This window comes from Phaseolus vulgaris, chromosome 7, assembly GCF_000499845.2.
Source record: "Phaseolus vulgaris cultivar G19833 chromosome 7, P. vulgaris v2.0, whole genome shotgun sequence".
Classification (NCBI taxonomy): domain Eukaryota; kingdom Viridiplantae; phylum Streptophyta; class Magnoliopsida; order Fabales; family Fabaceae; genus Phaseolus; species Phaseolus vulgaris.
The window spans coordinates 11285337-11304627 of NC_023753.2; the positions used below are offsets into that span (position 1 = coordinate 11285337).

General features: G+C 33.3%; 2 protein-coding genes and 2 pseudogenes across 3 annotated transcripts; 2 read left to right on the forward strand and 2 right to left on the reverse strand.

Annotated features, from left to right (window-relative positions):
• Positions 1 to 937: 937 nt before the first annotated feature.
• LOC137829036 (uncharacterized) lies at positions 938 to 4612 on the reverse strand. The gene is given in 7 exon segments (XM_068635833.1): positions 938 to 1757; positions 1831 to 1935; positions 2708 to 2800; positions 3007 to 3075; positions 3190 to 3252; positions 3368 to 3424; positions 4601 to 4612. Coding segments are annotated over 7 exon segments (768 nt in total). The 3' UTR covers positions 938 to 1388.
• On the forward strand, positions 3770 to 10934 carry LOC137828217 (DNA polymerase eta-like; annotated as a pseudogene).
• Positions 10935 to 14265: 3331 nt separating this feature from the next.
• On the forward strand, positions 14266 to 18787 carry LOC137828218 (uncharacterized). 2 transcript variants are annotated; one of them, XM_068634698.1, is made up of 3 exons: positions 14266 to 14432; positions 18266 to 18440; positions 18582 to 18787. In XM_068634698.1, the coding sequence occupies exons 2-3, from the start codon at positions 18270 to 18272 to the stop codon at positions 18651 to 18653; spliced, it is 243 nt and encodes an 80-aa protein (XP_068490799.1). In that variant the 5' UTR covers positions 14266 to 14432; positions 18266 to 18269; the 3' UTR covers positions 18654 to 18787. The 2 variants fall into 2 exon arrangements, with proteins under 2 accessions (XP_068490799.1, XP_068490798.1); XM_068634697.1 differs by having other exon boundaries at positions 14272 to 14432; positions 18260 to 18440.
• Positions 14655 to 15545, reverse strand: LOC137829037 (transcription factor bHLH91-like; annotated as a pseudogene).
• Positions 18788 to 19291: the final 504 nt, after the last annotated feature.

The following is a 19291-nucleotide window of genomic DNA, read 5'->3' on the forward strand; positions in this document are numbered from 1 at the left end:
GTAAATCTTCTCTCTCCTGGGTCACATTTTGAGCAGTTTAAAATTCTTGGTGCGACCACTTCAGTTAATCTTATTTTGGGTAATGTTTGGATTGTATTGGTAAGCGAGATTTGGAGACATAAGAATAATTGTTTATTCAACGGAGGAGTGGTAGACTATTCTGAAGTCTTCTCCTTGGCACAATTTAAGGTTTGGTCTTGTATCTCATCAAAGGTACCTTCAACAAGTTTCTCGTTCTCTGATTGGTGCTTAGAACCCCTGGTATGTATGTACTCAATTAATAGTTGTTGATTAGGTGGCACGGTTGATCTTTGAATTTTAAGTCGTTTTTTAGTTAGTTGTGACATGGTAGACAGTGAGGATTTTCTTAAGGTGTATGTCTTTTTTGTTTTGTAAGAGGATTGAACCACACCTAAAGTTGATCACATTTATTATATATTTTCTTGCTGATAAAAAAACAATTATGACAAAGGAAATTACTAGAGAATTCTTTGGTTTTCTCTTAAAATTAGAAAATTAATACTTTATCAATTAAACAATATTTTCACATTTATATTATAATAATATGAATAAATTATTAATGGGTTAAATATTTTAAAATAGAGTAGGTGAGTTTTATTATTATGTTTTGTTCTTTTATTAGTAAATAAATAAATATTTAAATATTTTGAGAAATGCTCCAACCTGTATATAAAATATTAGAAAATCTAGATGAATGTTTTTCGAAAAAATTTTAACCCCCCTAAACAAACCCTTGTAACGTCCCTAATTTTACCCATATATAATAAAATAAAAGTAAAATAAGCAATATCTAATTAACATATGAATATATACAACTATATTGTAATTGTATCTCAAAAAGATATCTCTCTTCATAGGGAATTAATATATTCACAAAAGTATTAGAAACAAAACATTCAAAAGAAAAACATCTCATCATTTGGTCGCTTACTGGGGAGCTTTATCACCTGCAATCTGATTTGCTCCGGTGTAAAATAACACGATCTTCAAAGATTAAAGAAAACAAACCATAAAACAAAGCAGAGGGTAAGCTAACTATTTTTAAAAACTTCTAATATATATATATATATATATATATATATATATGCGGTTCTTGCAAGTAGTCTTTCAAGAAGCCGCTCTTCACCAGTTTGTCCAACTAGTACCCCAACGACAAACAGTTGCGCAGACCATGGCCAAAGGCTTGGTGGAATTCACACCAAGTGCTCTTGCTGGGCCCCAACCTTTTGTCAGTCTTCGGGGTATCTTCAATCTTTCCGCTATGTTAGGAATAACGATTAGATTCTTCAACTCTACTCGAAAATTGTGTCTGGGGGTCCGTCCTCCCTTGCTCGTGCCCTAGTTCGGGGCTTTCTCGCCTCATACGGCTATTGTTTCCCCTGGGCCTTCTTCTCTATCGTTGTCTCATGTACCCTCATGGGCTGAGATCGACCATTTGCTCGAGGTCGGACAAGACGGACGCTCCCACTTTTCTCCGTGACCTCGCCCTCTGTGACGATGTGGGCCACGGCTCGACGCCTGATTTCACATAATGTCTTGGGACAACATCTGATCAATGAATCGATGAAGGGTCCTGGCATCATCCCCTTCCTGAAAGCGTGCACTGTCTGATTTAACATTTTCATACCACATCCTACTCTACTAGTAACAAGGAATACCTTGTTTTTATCCTTAGTAAATAACATGCGTACATCACCCGTGTAGGAGAGACTACATACTTTCGCATACAGGTCTTCCTGCAAGGGGATGGTTAAATCAATTCAGTTGTCCAACTCTCAAAGTAAATAATTTAATAAGAAAAAAGTATACCTCTGTAAATTCCGATGGAAGCAAGAGAAGAGCAGCTGACACTGCAGCTCTCAAGTTAACAGAATTGGTGTTGTTAACATCTAAATTGTCAACAACAATATGAACCTAAATGAAACATGTCCAAAAATATAGGACCAAATTAGGCCTCAATCATGGAACCAAGTTATCAAGTAAATTGAGGACAGGCAAACTATGAGATAGATATGAGACACTAGCACTAGAGCATTGTTACATGAATTTTTGTATATTTCGTTATCTCGTATTGAATGCATACAAGTATACAAAATATGACTTTTCTTGATATGGAATACAAGGCAGTGACTTAGTCGATTTGGTATTTAAAATCCATATTCACCTAGAATTTTATCACCACGTATAAACTTCCAATAATTGCATAGTCTCGTGCTCACTTTAGAAAACTAGTCAGGGCCAGTAATTTCTTTTATTTTCTATCTGAATGATCCTGATATTCTAAGAACTAGGGTTTATTTTTCTTCAACCTTTTCTTCCTTTTTACCACAACCATATTCCTCTCCCTCCCATTCTTCGCAATGACAATGCCACTTTTTTTCCCCTCTCTGTCACTAGAGTTCTGTATTTTATATCTAACTACACTCATGACAGTAATCTGCAATAATATGTAAATGATAAAGCTTAGAATTAGAAGTACTTGTTATACTACTTTAAATCTCTCTAATTAAACATGAGAAAATATAAATTAGCATAAATGCCATATATAAAATATCTACACTCTCATACTTAGAGAATGTTTCATATAAGAAAATTAAGAATTTTGTAAACAAATAAGCTTAGAACACAAGGAATATCAAGAATCAACGATTCTCGACATGAAGAGGATAAAAAGCATAGAACATACTGGTTTCTGTAACCGACCACATAAGTAGAATTTCTCCCAATAGTGAACATCTTGAAGTAAGTCATGCATTCTAAGAATCTCATACTTGAACAACTGCATAAACTTGCTTGTAGAGACAAGGAATTCGTGAAAAAAGGTAATCTTTGTTTAACAAAAAAGCCAAAAAAATGTGTTGATAGAAAACTATAAATATCCCAGTATTCTAAAATAATTTCTCTAGAAGGTGAGTTTGCAGGAACTAAACTAAAGGTCTTAATCACAAACTACAGCACTGAGTCATGATGAGAGGCTATCGATACCTTTCCATTCCAACTAACAAAGGGGTTGAAATGTACTCCCACACCAATTTTATCAGCAACTCCCATAATCTAATATGTCAAATCAAGATAAACCATGAGATAAGACCGCCCATCAAATGAAACACAAGTCAGATACGAGAGGCCAAAAACAAAAGGAAAATGAAACTAAATTTGAGTAAGTACCAGCCTCTCCCCACCAAGGTGCACCATCTAGGACGCCTAGTGATGCTTGTTCAATTTCAGATTCTTGATTCATGCCATTGCATGACCAATAAAAGAAAAAACAAATTATATCAGTGGAGCAATCAAACAATATTAAGCAATTCATAACACATTATCAGTCATCATCACATATCAGTACCTCAGAATGCCACTGCTTGGGGTCAACCACACCAAGAATATAATCTGTCATGGTAGTCTAGAAACCCAAAAGCAGAGAACAGAGAACAAATATTGAAACAACAATTAAATAGAGAGTGAAAAAGGACCCTTAACAAAGAAAAGGATCAACAAGCAAATAAAAACTATGGGTTTAACAAAAGACGATCCATTAACTTACGAAAAAACTTTAAATATTATATATATGTGAGTGTGAGTAACCTTTGAGAAGTAAGTTTTGTTTTAAAGTTTTACAAAATTACAAAATAACTAAAATCTTCTTATAACTATTTTAATATATAGATAAAATTAAAAAAAATAGATAATAAAAAACTGTTATTTAGAAGAATCCTTTATATTTAGATATAGATGATAAATGTTAAAGAAAAAAAAAAGTAAAAAAGAGATGGGGAGTGAGTGTGGCACAGAGATAAAAGAGGGAAGAGAAGAGATTTGTAGGGAAAAAAAGGGTTGTAGAAGCCATGTCGGTAGCGAGGCGAGAAACTTGCGATGCAAGAGTGATTGCTCACGTAGACATGGATTATGGACGTTCAAGGTTCCTTTCTTCTCTCTCATTTCTGAACTCAATGTCCTTCTTCTTCTCTGCAAATAATTCCCAATTTGTGTCATTATATGATGATTGTGTTGTTGTTGTTTGATTGGTGTAGTGGAACAGAGAACACAACCAAATTTAAGGGGCTTGCCCACTACAGTCATACAGTACAACTCCTACAAAGGTGGGGCTCTCATTGCTGTCAGCTATGAGGCTCGCAGATGTGGCGTCAAACGGTAATTTTGAACCAAACCCTTGATTTTAGAAGAAATGCCAATTTAATTTTGATATTGTATTTTATTTCATCTAAGTGCTTAAACTCAATGAGTTAACATGATCACTTATGTCATTTGTATGTGACTTTGGACTAGTCACGGATAACAAATACGGGAACTTTTGTTTAAATTTTTTTGCTAATTCTAGAGATTAAAGTGACAATAAATCGCAATTTCATATACTAAATTGACTATTTACTTTCTATTTTATTCTATTATCTGGGTTCGCGTTCACCTTCTCTCTGCTTTTTTTAGTTCAATGCGAGGAGGCATGCCCGCAAATTGAACCGGTCCAAGTTCCGATAGCACGTGGTAAGGCTGATCTCAACTCTTATAGGAATGCGGGTTCAGAGGTGCGTGTCACTGGCATTTCAAAATGATTGTTTACCTTTGGAGTCATTCATTCCCTTGTGTTGAATTGTGCCCGATTTCAAAATTTTCAGGTTGTGAGAGGGCTTCGATTGATGAGGTATATCTTGATCTAACTCATGTTGCTGAAACCATGCTGATGGAAACATCTCCAGAAAGCATGCAAGACTTTGAAGAGGAAATTGAGGTCAGAGGCCTTGCCTTTTCTGAGATTGCTTTATTGATGTTAATATAAAGATACAAAATACAGTTTTTCTTTTTTTGTTTATTTTGTATGTTTGTCTGTCTTAAAAGAAAATGTTTTATTTAGTAGGCAAGCCTTTCAATATTAAATCAAAATTCTGTAAACGCAGTCAATCAATGCACTGAAAAAGGGTGTTTTCTGGTTCAGAAGTAAAACAGGAGTTGAATCTTAATTTTAATGTGTGCTGTATGTGGGCATTATCATAAAATATCTATTGAATAAAAAATTGATTTGTAAAATGAATGTTTCAAAATTTCTATGCCATTAAGTTATAAACATTGTTTAATATTAACTTTCATAGCTATATTAAAAGAATTGAATGTCATCACTTTTGATATAAATATTATACAATTATAAGAAATAATAAAATTAACTGCAGTACAACTTGAAACTTCAGTTGGAATTTACATTTACCTGTCAAACTTGCTTGTTCAGTCCTGTCCATTTATCAGGACCATTGATTTTGGAAATTTTAATGCAGTCAATTAGCTTACCTCATCTTTAATTTTTTTTTTTAAATCAGTTAATGGCAGCACAGGCATGAAAATATATGGCAGTACTGAAACTGGTTTCTTATTCAGGATGGAAGTGATGTCAAAGAAGAGGTTAGGAAGTGGCTTTGTAGAAGTGATGCTAGTTACCAAGATAATCTATTAGCTTGTGGGGCTGTCATTGTTAGTGACCTCAGGATGCAGGTGCTGAAAGACACAGAATTCACATGCTCTGCCGGTATTGCTCATAATAAGGTAAAGGCAGTCTTGATATGCTTATATATCCATATATTATCTGTCATAAGTTCTGACATCTTTCTTCCTAAGGATCCTTGATATTTTTTTATGGCGAATAACTAGTGTCTGATGCTTTTCTCAGATGCTGGCTAAACTTGCAAGTGTTATGAACAAACCTGCATAACACTCATCGGTTGAAGGGTTACTTGCATCTTTGCCAATAAAGAAAATGTAATGTGTCATTATATGTTATCTATGTTATCATGTATTTCACTCATAATTAAATCTTATCCAATTTTGTCTTGAATATACATTTTTCAAGTTTCAGCTTTTCATGTAACTCTTCTAACTGTTTTGAAATTTCTTTGATCATGATGATCTTTGATATCATAATTCATAAAGCATGTTGTTGAAGAAAACTTACTTGCAGGAAACACCTCGGAGGAAAGTTGGGGAGTTCTTTACAGTGTGATCTTAGTGTCAACACCGTTGGTGATCTGCTTCAGTGTTCAGAGGAGAAGTTACAACAGTGGTATGGGATCAATACTGGGTGAGTTTCTGTCTTTTAACATGGGTGAGTTATATAAATGCACACACACACTCACACACACACACACAAACACACACACACACACACACACACATATATATATATATATATATATATAATATTATATTATATCTGCTTCCAGAATATCATTTGGCTGTCTGCCAATTTAAATTTTGGGATCTCATTTAAATAGCAATTTTGTGTCATCCTCTAATGGCTTGCATTTCTGATCAGTATCTTAGTTGCTCATTACTGTCTGTTTGATTGTCTCCATTGCAATCTGTTGGTATTCTATTCCTGATTCTAGCTTTTACAGCATTACAGTACTTGGTTGTGGAATATTGCAAGAGGAATCAGTGGAGAAGAAGTTGAGGGGCGACTCCTTCCCAAGAGCCATGGTTCTGGCAAGACATTTCCTGGGCCTCAGGCTTTGAAGACAATTGATTCCGTAAGAGTCCTCATATGAGCATTACTCCTAGCAGTAGCACTTTATTTTGGGTGATTCTGCACTCAGCAACATTTTATTATTTATGCACGATGAAAACTGCTTGTGCTTTATTTTTTAATGCTTCCTTGGATCAGATATTTTTATTGCTCACATAAATAGTGTATTTTATAGTTTCTGTTGGCTGGCATTTGCAGGATTATGATTTATTATTTTGTGTAGTTTTACAAGCTTGTACATCTCTCTTTGTGATTCATTTTTTATTTTGGGATCTCATTTAAATAGCAATTTTGTGTCATCCTCTAATGGCTTGCATTTCTGATCAGTATCTTAGTTGCTCATTACTGTCTGTTTGATTGTCTCCATTGCAATCTGTTGGTATTCTATTCCTGATTCTAGCTTTTACAGCATTACAGTACTTGGTTGTGGAATATTGCAAGAGGAATCAGTGGGGAAGAAGTTGAGGGGCGACTCCTTCCCAAGAGCCATGGTTCTGGCAAGACATTTCCTGGGCCTCAGGCTTTGAAGACAATTGATTCCGTAAGAGTCCTCATATGAGCATTACACCTAGCAGTAGCACTTTATTTTGGGTGATGCTGCACTCAGCAACATTTTATTATTTATGCACGATGAAAACTGCTTGTGCTTTATTTTTTAATGCTTCCTTGGATCAGATATTTTTATTGCTCACATAAATATTGTGTATTTTATAGTTTCTGTTGGCTGGCATTTGCAGGATTATGATTTATTATTTTGTGTAGTTTTACAAGCTTGTACATCTCTCTTTGTGATTCATTTTTTATTTTCAGGTTCAACATTGGCTTAATCAACTGTGTGAAGAGCTCAATGAACGCCTTTACTCTGATCTGGATCAAAACAAACGGATTGCACAGACACTGACGCTACATGGTAGAGCATATAAGGTGGGTATTCTGTGACTGATCTTTACATAATTCTCTTTTATTTGGATATTCATTTTTTAGATTTTCTCATCTCTGATTGCCAACTTTTCTTTTATCCTCTTCAGTGGTTTTATTTTATGTATATTTTGTTTGAGCTTTTATCTTGCAGACAGGGGATTCAGATTCACTTAGAAAGTTCCCTTCTAAATCTTGTCCTTTAAGATATGGGACTAGAAAGATTCAAGAGGATGCCCTAATTCTGTTTCAAGCCAGGTTACGTGATTTTTTGGACTCCTACCTACAGCTTTAAGGTTTCCGGAAATGAAAATAGCATCTGGGGAGTGACATCACTTTCTGTTTCTGCGAGTAAAATTGTGTCCATACCATCTGTAAGTTAGAACTGTTTGATTTTCTGAACTTTCCTGATATAGGATCACCTTAAAGCATTGAGGAGCATAACCAGCATTTGAAAAGAAATAACCTGAATTGCTATTAAGTATACTATTACTACTAGTATTTAGTATTTCTGAGGGATATGTGTTCAGTGTTTGGTTTATACTGCTTAACATGAGCCTTGCAGTTTTACTTTCCTATTTTAGGTTGGTCCTTAGAAAGTGGTACCTTTTAGGATCATATAATGTTATTTAAAATTTACATATTAAATGACATTTGTGTCTAGGGAACACATTCAATTGCTAAATACTTTGGTGGGCAATTTCCATCCAGTTCTACATCAAATCCATCAATAGATATTGTCATTCATGAAGCTGTACCATCATCACCTTCAGGTTTTAACATCATCTCATTGGTTGCTTAATTATCAAAGAACTCATTCTCTTGCATTCACATTTAATTTGATGAAGGCTACGTGCTTAAGCAGGTAGTGAAAGTTGTACGGGAATGGTTCCCTATGATTTACAGCTTCACTGTCCTGATTATGCAGAAATGAAGCATTCGAATGCTTGTTTGGATCCACAGGTGTATCAAAGCAAGTATATATCATGCTCAGATTTCATGTTAAGAAGATGTATAATATTATAACCCATATAGAACAATTTCTTTTAATATTATTCTCAGATGAGACATCTACCCGATTATTTTTAAGTGGAAAAACTGCCAGGTGGGATAGATTTTGAAGGGTTTCTAATGGCTAATATGAGGATCTGGTAGAAATATTTTATACCAGTTAGCAAATAGACATGTCATGCTTTTATAAATAAACATAATATATTAAAGTATCTGAAAACTCAAATTTCTCATGAATCATCATATATGTTTTGCTTATTGGTGATCTATCAGACTTCAATATTTTTTACTGGGTTTTCTTCATGGGTGACTTGAAGCAAAATGTATGACTTTTCAGAGAAATGAGAATTAAGCTTTTACTACTAGATCCATTAAGAATGAGGTACATTTATTAGGTAGGGTCTCTCAGCTATAAAGTTCAGAGCCAAGAACTGAAAAACAAACTTGCTTGTAGGCAAGATTATTAAATTCAACTAGAAGAGTTTGATCGATATTCTTTCTGACTGTTAATATTCAATGTGCGTGTGCATCAGAGTTCAAACCTATGGTTTTTATTCACTAATACAAATGCTTCATGTTCAGTAATGATTCATGGGGATTTATCCTTTTCCTTTGCAGGATCCATTGAATCATTTAACCACTAAAGTGGAAGGCTTGACTGAAGAATCCTCCTTCATGTCACCCTCAGGTACTGTGAAATACTGGTTTTAGCTCTTCATTCTCTCTTCTATTGGTTCCTTTTGAGATTTGATCATTTTTTATTTCAGGAAGTGAAGACAGAGTGACACACGGTGAGCCACATAGAGTTTTACCTGAAAAAGATCTTAGTCATGTTTCAAATATCTCTAGTTTGAAAGCAGTTGGGAAGAAAAAGAGAGCAGGAAAGATGCTTCATGTATGCTTTCTGACACTATTTAGCTACTCATTGCATAATTTTACTTATCTTAAATGCAATCATGAACATAAAAAACCTTCAAATCAGTTATAATGTTATGCAAGGATCTAGGATGCCGAATAATGTTTTTGACCGAGAGTAACCTAGTTTTGATCATAACCTAGTTCTGTAAACTGGATGAGATTGGTTAAGCTGGTAATTATGCCAGAAGACAATTGCAGCATAATTCTGATCCAATTGCAGTATATAAATTTATTTATTTCAACAACTGGTAAACATTGGTTGAGACCAGGTGTCAGTGCAGTACTTTTCCACAAGGTCATATGATTCAAAGTTTTCTTTAATACTTTTCAGCTAATTCCAAAACCAATATGGTTTCGATTATTAAAGAAGACATGAATATACAATTTATGTCCAGCTACTCCTTGCAACATATCTTTTTTGTGTCTGAAAGAATGGATATTGTGTTTAGTGGGGAACTTTAATGACACGTCATTACTGTTTTTTACATGTAAATGGTGGGGATAATGTCTCATGTTGTGCAGTCTGGTTTGACCATGGTTAAGTTTTCAGAATCTTGGCTCCCAACCTGCTTGTTCTAATTTTTAATAATATATATATATATATATATATATATATATATATTCCTGAAGAAGTCTCAGATATGAAAAGAATTGCTGTCATATCAACTAATCAACTCACACGATATGCTGATATAAAGATATGGTGTTTCAGCCATGAATCTATTGCATTTAAGTTTTTACAGCATAAGATTATATATATATATATATATATATATATATTACTGAAGAAGTCTCAGATATGAAAAGAATTGCTGTCATATCATATCAACTAATCAACTTACATGATATGCTGATATAAAGAATATGGTGTTTCAGCCATGAATCTATTGCATTTAAGTTTTTACAGCATAAGATTTCTTTTTGTTGCAGGAGAACTGTTCAATTATAAATATCTTCAATAATTACCATAATTCCCGGTCTTCATTGGAGAAGAAGAATGTTTCAAATGCCCACGATGTTAAAATATCATCATCGCTTGGTAATTTTATAATCACATTCCTTTTATTATATTTTGGTTTCCATCTCTGTTTCTTATGCTAATATCGTCAATACTGCAGGATCCCAGTCTACTGATGATAGTTATTCAACTTGTAATGAAGAGATTGATACCAACAAGGGTGGATGTAGTGTAGGTGTACCACAGGGGAGGGAAGTTTGGAGTAGTTATAATATTGATGAGATTGATCTCTCTATCATTGATGAATTACCACCAGAAATTCAGGAAGAGTTTCGAACCTGGCTTAGGCCACAAAAGCGGCCTAATGTAATTGTTGACTTTGATTTAATGTACATATTTTGGAGTGTTTTATTAGAAATATGTAAGCTAGCTGATTTGTGATTGCCTATTTGGTTGAAATTTTTATGGAATCAGCACGAGGAACCTTCTGGTTGTGTTGTATGATGCTCCTTGTTCAGATACCATGTAAATATTCTTATGATTCTCTATAACCAATTCAGCCAAAAATTGCTATTTTTCTCATTTTGGGTTGCTCATAGAGTAAGTGGATTTCTATCTTATATCGATAGATATTGTCAAAAAAGAAAAGAAAAGAAAATAAGTATTAGATGTCATAAATAAGGACTTTTGTTTAAGCTGCTGGGTAAGCTTTGTCTTAATTTAGCTTAAAGCATAGGTTATAAATGCGCCCTTTTTGTTTTTTGGTTAAGTGGTTCCAAGTCAGCGTTGTTGTAGTAGTTCATTGCCTCTAAACACATGATGTTAAATATGAAGTTTAGGGTTTACCCAGAAGTGATTTTTTGCATAGTTTTATTAGCATTTGCGTAAACATTTTTTTACAGTAAATCATGTGGGTGAGAGAAGCTTGAATCCTTGATCTGAAAGTGATTGAAGTGCAATAACGCCACTGCACCAAGACACTTTCTTTGCATTTGTATAGAATTATTGAATGCTAAGCCCTGAAATACTCATTCTATAATATAGGAACTCTATTAGTAATTTGAAGAATGATGTGTCAATATGTCAATGTTTTTTTTGTTCTGGTTGACATTTCTCTCACATATCCAGGTTAGATGAACTTAAATGCTTGGATTTAAAAATGAATCTTCTCTTTGTTATTCTCCTTCCTCTTCAGTAAGCTGTGCTTCTCCTTCCTCTACTCAACTCCTCATGTTTTCTCTCGAGATACTCAGATCTCTCTCATAGTTGGGATCCTTAATTTCTGTTAAATAGTTGATTTAACTTGTGATTTTTATCATTATTTTTGTATCACAAATGCTAAAGAAAGGAAGGCAGTTCTCTTTTTCAAATTAATGATTGGATTTAAGAACTGGATAATTTTTTCTGGTATTTGATTTTTTTTCCCTTTTTTGAAAATTCATCAAAAATAAGAAGCTTAGAGCACTTCAAACAAAAAGAAGAGGGAGGTCATGAATGTGGCCAAGTTGGCTCATTCAGAGCATTGGAATGTGGTCAATTCTGTTAACCATGAACACAATTGTTTTGAATGTAATAATGGAGTCTATATTATTTACCGTGAAGGATGTGAAAAGTTTTCCCTTCAACCCAAATTTTATTTGGTCTAGACAACTTTTGTTGCACGAATCATCTTTAGCATTTTTTTAAATAAAGCAGGCACGACTGTTTCTTCCTGCACCTCCATATCTTCTTCTGGTACCTCCATACGCAACATGAAAATACAATTGTATCCTTCTTGTGCCACCCCCATAGAATAGCTTCTGGATTATGTAATCTGGAAACGCATTTGAAAAAAGACTTCCGGATTACATAATCCGGAAGTTAAAAAAGACTTCCAGATTATGTAATCCGGAAAGTAATCATACATATGAAAAAAGACTTCCGGATTATATAATCTGGAAACTAATTACAAATTTGGAAAATGACTTCTGGATTATGTAATCCAGAATATTACAGAGAGGCATTTTTGAAAATACGAAAATCTATGGAAGTGAGAGAAGAAGGTATGGAGGCAGGAAGAAGCAGCCAGCAGGCACATGTGATATCAACGAGAATGTAGCAACAAGATTCATGACAAATGCCCAATTTTGTAGATTTTGACATAGTCTGTCTCTCCCTTGTCACGAATGAATACCTGGTTTGCTCTTTTCTTGCTTTAACAATTGTGACATTTCATAAATTAAAGTATTATAAGCAAAATCAATTATTTAACACATTAAGTGATAAAAATATTGAAATGTAAACAGTCATAACGATGAGGTTTTCTTGCTCACCTTGGAAAGTTTACACTTAGATTAGTGATCATTTTCTGTTTTCATTTCCGCCTTTTCTATTCTCTTATCTTGGAGGTAATCTTTCCCTTAATTCTCTTGTGACCACATATACTTGGCAACCTAGGCAGGGTTTTGGTTTGTCAATACATTTTGTAGATAAATTTAACCGTGGTTTGTTAGGAAAATGGAATATAGTTTTTTAGAACACCAAGTATGTATTTTGTCTAGATCATTTTTATATCTTTGTATGTCCGCCATTTTATTTTTAAACTTTTAAGAGTTTAAATTCCCTTTTAAGATTGTACGATCGCGATCTTGACAACATTGGTGTCTACACTTAGTAACTCAAGGATCGTAAGATTTACTATTCGAGTTATTACTAGACATAAGATAATTAAAAATAGATTCATAATTTATGAAATAGTCTATTGGATAGTTATGGTGTAACGGGTTGGCAGAGATAAAAAAATATATTCTATATAATGTTTTAAATGGACCAAGAATAGGCTCAATAAAACCTAATTTTAAGTAGGTTTTAAACTCTTATTTCTTAATTAGTTTTAAATGCAGCTACAACATGTTTAAATTTTATTTGAATAATTAGACGTTGGCAGTTTCTTTTTGCATCCCTACATTTTTCTTTCTGCACCCCCCACAATGTTATGCAAAGATCAAACTGTCCTATTATTTTTTAAAATCCTAAAATGTACTTGAACTGTATTTATTTTTTTGCATTCTAAATTATGGAATCCAGAAAATTTTCAGATTGGCACTTGTAGTAAAATTTCGGATCCACCAATCCGAAATTTAAAATATGCATTTTACATTCAAAAATCTATCATTAAAAAAAACCATTCCGGATCCACCAATTTGTAACAAAATTTGGCTTCTGATTCAATAATCTAGAAATCAATAATTTATGCAAAATTTGCTTCCAGAACACCCCTTCATCCAAAAATAAATGATTTAGTTTCGGATTAATGAATCCGTAGCACACTCATAAATCTTAATTTTTGGTAACCACGGTGTCCTTTTTCAAATAAAAGGTTAAAACCAGGATGTAGAAAATTGTGGGTGCAGAAAGAAATATGTAGGGGTACAAGAAGAAAAAGCCTTAGAGGTTTAGGGTTTTATTGGGCCAAAGGCTGCTTCTTCCTGCACCTCCATACCTTCTTGTGCCACCCCATAAATTTTTCTTATTCCAAAAATACCCTTTTCAATATTACGGATTACATAATCTAGAAGTCTTTTTCTAGATTCAAAATTAGCTTTCGGATTATGTAATCCGGAAGTCTTTTATGATTAGCTTCCGGATTACATAATCCCGAAGTCTTTTTTATACATAAGATTAGTTTCCGGATTATATAATCTGGAAGTCTTTATTTTAGATGTGTTATTAGCTTCCGGATTACATAATCTGGAAGTCTTTTCTAAATATGAAATTGACTTCTGGATTATGTAATCCAGAATTTACCCAAATTACATAATTCATAGACTTATTATTTCAAATTCAAGGGTAAAAAAAAAAGGATAAAATGGTATTTTCTTATTTAGTATGGGGTGTCACAAGAAAGGTACGAGGAAGAAAAAGTCTTAAGTTTAGGGTCTTTATAATTTTCATATTCATTTTCTGCAGCCGTGTGCAGTGGCCGAGGTAGCGCCAGCAGCGTGTGCGGTGGTGCGCAGTGACGGAGGCAGCGAATTACGCAAGCGACGGCGGCGAAACGGCGAGCACAAGTGGCGGAAAAACGACGCGACAGAGGCACAGGTTTGGGTTTCTGGGTTTCATAAAAAAATTAGTTCCTTTTAGTCTTACATATATAAAAATGAGTCTTATATGATCTTTACTTCACGAACATGGAATCAAATGGATACAGACAATGACTGTATCCAACATATTTTCATAAGAGATCAGAAGATACTTATATTTTAGAAATTAGAATCGGAGACATTGTTACATTTGTAGGAATTAGTATGTTATTTATATTTATTAGACAGAAAATTCATAGATGATGTATACCTTGGTGGGGTTTGGAATAAGATTTCTCAAGATTTTGTATTTTCCATTCAGTTGCAAAATGTTTGGTAGCTTTTCCTCCTCTTCCCTCCCTAACAGAGGGTGTGACCCTGTTGAATTCCAGCACTCCCATGTCAAGCTGGCTCCCATCTCCCTCTATCTCATCCCCTCCAAAGAGTGAGCCATTCCTTGAGTTGGTTGGCAAGCTGTAGCCACGAGGGCTGGAGGTTGTGGAGGAAGGTTCAGATGGAATAGAGGATCATACAAAACTGAGGATGCATTTGTGTTGTCTGACCCTATTGGAAGGTTTCCAAGAAATGCCAGTGGATTCTGAAAGTTTGGTGTGTTCTGAGTTGGGTTTGTGAGGCAAATGGTGGGATTGGTGTGGAAAGATGAGGCTGAGCATCTTGGTAAGTGGAGAAGGTTTAGGAGATCTGGTGAAGTGTAAGGAGGGTCTAGTATGGAAGAGGGGTTGTAGCTTTGGCTGAAGTTTTGAGTCTCCATTTGCTGAAATTGTTGTTCATTTTGTTGCTGTTGCTGTTCTATTTGATTAGCATAGGCTATGTCTTGCAATTCCTGAACAGTAGTGGGGTGGGGTCCCAAGTGGACTGCTGATAGGGAAGGGAATCAATGACCTCTTGCACCAAATGGTTATCCATGTTGTTGGTGTAGGAGTTCCCCATGTTCAAACCTAGATGCTGTGAATGCGGGATGTCAATACATGTGGCAGTGACTCCACTTGTATAGATGGAGACATCTTGGTGTTGTAGATTAGGATGGGTAAAGGAGAGCTCCTCCCCAGAAAGCCTGAGATTCTCTTCAAGGCCATTATCAGTGTTTGTGGTGTTGCCTGCAACCATTGGCGATGGAGGTAGAGGGTCTGGAAGAGTTTGAGGGAAGTTATCCTTTAGAGAGGGTATGCTTTCTCTCATGCATTTTTGCCCTGTCTCCTGTACTCATTGGTCTCTCTGCAGTAGTTGACACAAATCAACAGAATCAGATATTTAAAATAAACAAAAAGAACACACCATCAGAGTGAATACAAAAATATCACCCAAAAAAGAGAAAAGGGGAAAAAGAAACAAAGGTAAAAAGACACAACACTTAGACACCAGAATTTGAGCATTCACTGAAAAAGATGTTTAAATTTGATCATTTGAATCTTGTTTTGCTGTAGGTGTCTCTAACATCAAATTGAAAAATTGATACCATTGAATGAAGAAAGTAACTACTTGCTATTGTATTTGTAAACTTGAAAATTACCTATACTAGTAAGAAAGAAAACTAAATATAATGCAGAGTAAGAAGCAGTCAGTAGTTTCATATAGAAAGCCAGAGGGATTTGGAATTCCTTTATTTTCTTTAGAGAGAGTTTGTTGTGAGAAAGGAAGAGACAAAGTAGAGGAGAGGTAGGAACTATGTGTCACTTAAAAAAGGCAAATATCTCAATGTTTAGTTTAATCTTTTAAGCATAGAAAGTGAAACAAAAGAAGTAAAAAAGGGTCATTCAGTTACAAACAATTCAGATTCTTGCTTTCAGGACCCACATTATGTGATTCACACACAAATTTGTAGGACCACTATAATTAAAAAGTCACATTTGATTAAATTAAACTACCATGATGTAATAGGTTCATTACAAAAAAATAAACTAATAATTTGTTCCTTTGAAACCCTTTTTTAAGTTAATATTTAAAAGAGTGAAAATATTAATTTAATTTGTAAAATATTTAAATCAATTTCTAATATTATAATTTTATGACAAAATAAGCTCTGATTTATTGTTGAAGTGGCATTTGAAGTTATATTTTAATGATAACAAAATCTTATAAAATTTAATAATATCATATAGGATCTTCTTAAAGATTAAAATAAATATTTTATTTTTGTAAAAATTTATTTACATTTAAAAAATGGTGTTGAAGTAAGTTAGAATAGTTATGGAAATATCATATATAAATAACTTTTACGAAATGTTTAATCTTGTTGTAATTATGGAAGAAATAATTCATTATTTTATTAGGAAGGTAAAGCCGTTACAAACTTCCAAGACAATGTTGAATACATGCATGAAAAACTAAAACAGAAAAAGTAATTCTTGTTTTTTGATGTAAGTAAAGAATATGATATAAAAAAAATTAATTCTAATAATTTCTAAAAGTCTAAATAATTTCTATATATCAATAATATATCAATAATGCACATAAAACAAAGTATTTGTTTGATAAGATAAACTATAAAAGTCTTCAAAATGTTCCATCTTCATCCCTTTCTCAAGTTGCTTTGATAAATGTTAGTAATTATAGCAACTGCATGTATTATAAACACATTACACAAGTTACGTGATTCCATTTAACAATACGGGTGAAAATATTATTATTATCAAACAAAATTACTGAATAGTATTTGTAATTCAACTAATTTTCTAACATTATTTACCTTTACCAACTCTCTTAGTAACCCTTTATCATAATTAAAAACTTCTTAACTGAAGTAAGCATTTTTTTTGTGTAACCATAAGCATTTTTATATCCCTAAAAGAATACATTCATAATCTTCAAATTATTTTATCAAACTATAAATTTGGACCATAATATATAATTATGCATGTCAATGAATTGAATTTTAAATAAGTTAAACATATAACGTATTATTTTCACATATTTTCAATTTTCTTCCTATATGTAAAAATATATTAAATTATAGTTTCCACAGTTCAAGCGTTAATTACCATATATTTATAATTAACTCATTCATATATATTAATTGTATTTTTCATAAGTTCTCTTAACACTTTTTCATTAGGTCTTTATTATAGTATGATGCATTTTTAATTTATTTTATATTTTTTTTATCAGTAAAAAATAAATTAAATTAAAAGGAAGCAATTGAAGTGTTAAAAAAAAGTCTCTATTTTAAAATTTACATACCATTCAAAATTTTCACCGACGGTTATTACTCTATTTTTTAGACTATGTAAGTTAATGTTTTGTCTTGTTTGAGATATTATTAACATCTCTTTCCTATACAATGTCCTAAACTCATACGTTAATCCTGTCTCCTAAATAAAGTAGAAATTAAAGGTTTTTAATTGAATAGAAATAGAGAGGAAATGAGGAGAGAGAGATGAGTAGAAATAAGTGAAAAAGAGTAAAGTGGATCCACCATTATTTAAAATTATTTCTCCTCTCATGTTAATTCCATCTTCTCACATCCTCTCCCATCTCTCAACCAAACGGGCTAAGGAGAATTTAAAGGTCTATATGGTTTGTTATATTTTTTAGTAACATGATTCGCAGAAGAACATCATGATATTCCGTGTTTATGTCTTGTGCTTTGTAATAATAGCAGTAAGCACTTGGCAGTACTGCAGTATTTTAAGTTGTTTTAGTGATCAAATGACCAACTGCATTAGACTGTTAGTGTTGTGTTGACCGTTCATTTATAACTTTCTTGATGTATAATTTCTTTTTTTAATAAAAAGGTACATAAAGTTTTCAATTATGGGTTTTTATGACATGTTTATGTATCTGTATCAATTGAAAATGAAGTTAACATTTTCCTGGATGTATGTGAAGTTGCAGGATAATGGGTCGGAAAGCTGGTACGCTTTTTATCAACCCCAAGAGATTTGGTTCACTTCATAAACCTTGCATGAAGGAAATGGCCATGTTTCTCAGTTGTATGGCTGCAAACCATAGCGACATGGAAGCCAGTGCTCGCCAGAAGGAGCTATTAAATGCCTGTATGGAATCTCAGGTAACATAGACATAGTTTGATGAAAACTAGCATCTTTTGTTGCACTCCAGCTTTCTCAGGCCTACATTTTTAGTTGCTTTTACCTTTTAACTTTAGAATTAAGTAGTGAAAAAAAAAATCACTTCAATTTTGTTTTTTCAGAGTAAAAAGAACAGAAAATCTTGGGGGAGTATCAATTATCAACTGCAGAGGCTTAGCAGAGGAAGGAAGTAATTCAAGATTTTCTTATATTCATTGTTTTTACCATTCAGGATCGATATTTGAGAATGTAGGAATTCTTTTACTGAAAGGCCAACCACAAATTGATATAATGGAATTTGGCGTCTTTGCTTGATAGGATAATAAAAGTTATGTGCCATTCAACCACATAAAGACAAGATAGTTAATTCTATTTAAAAAGTTAGTGGCAATTGTTTTGCAAAAATAACTTCTTAATAAGGTTGTTATGCACAAAGTCTGTTCCGTGATAAAAACAACTGCACAACAGAGAGAAAAGAGAATAGAGACAAAATTGTGTTACTACAAAATGGCAAATATTAATCTTTATCCTTTAAACTAATCATTGCTACGGAAATGAAAATGTACTGGTCTTGGCGAATAAAAAAATTTCAGTTTTAATCAGGATTGGTCTTCGAAGAATGCTGGAACTGGTATTTGAAAGAGTAAAGAGGTAAGATTTTTGCTGTGATTTCTTTTACTCTGATGTTTAAACAAGGTTTGGATTTTCAGGCGAGTGAGTTTTCGGGTATCTATTTTGAAATTTAGTTTTTGGGCGGGATTTTGAAAAACCTATCCATACATAATGGTGAAATAAAAAACTGAGTAGGATTTAATAATCAATGCTAGAAATA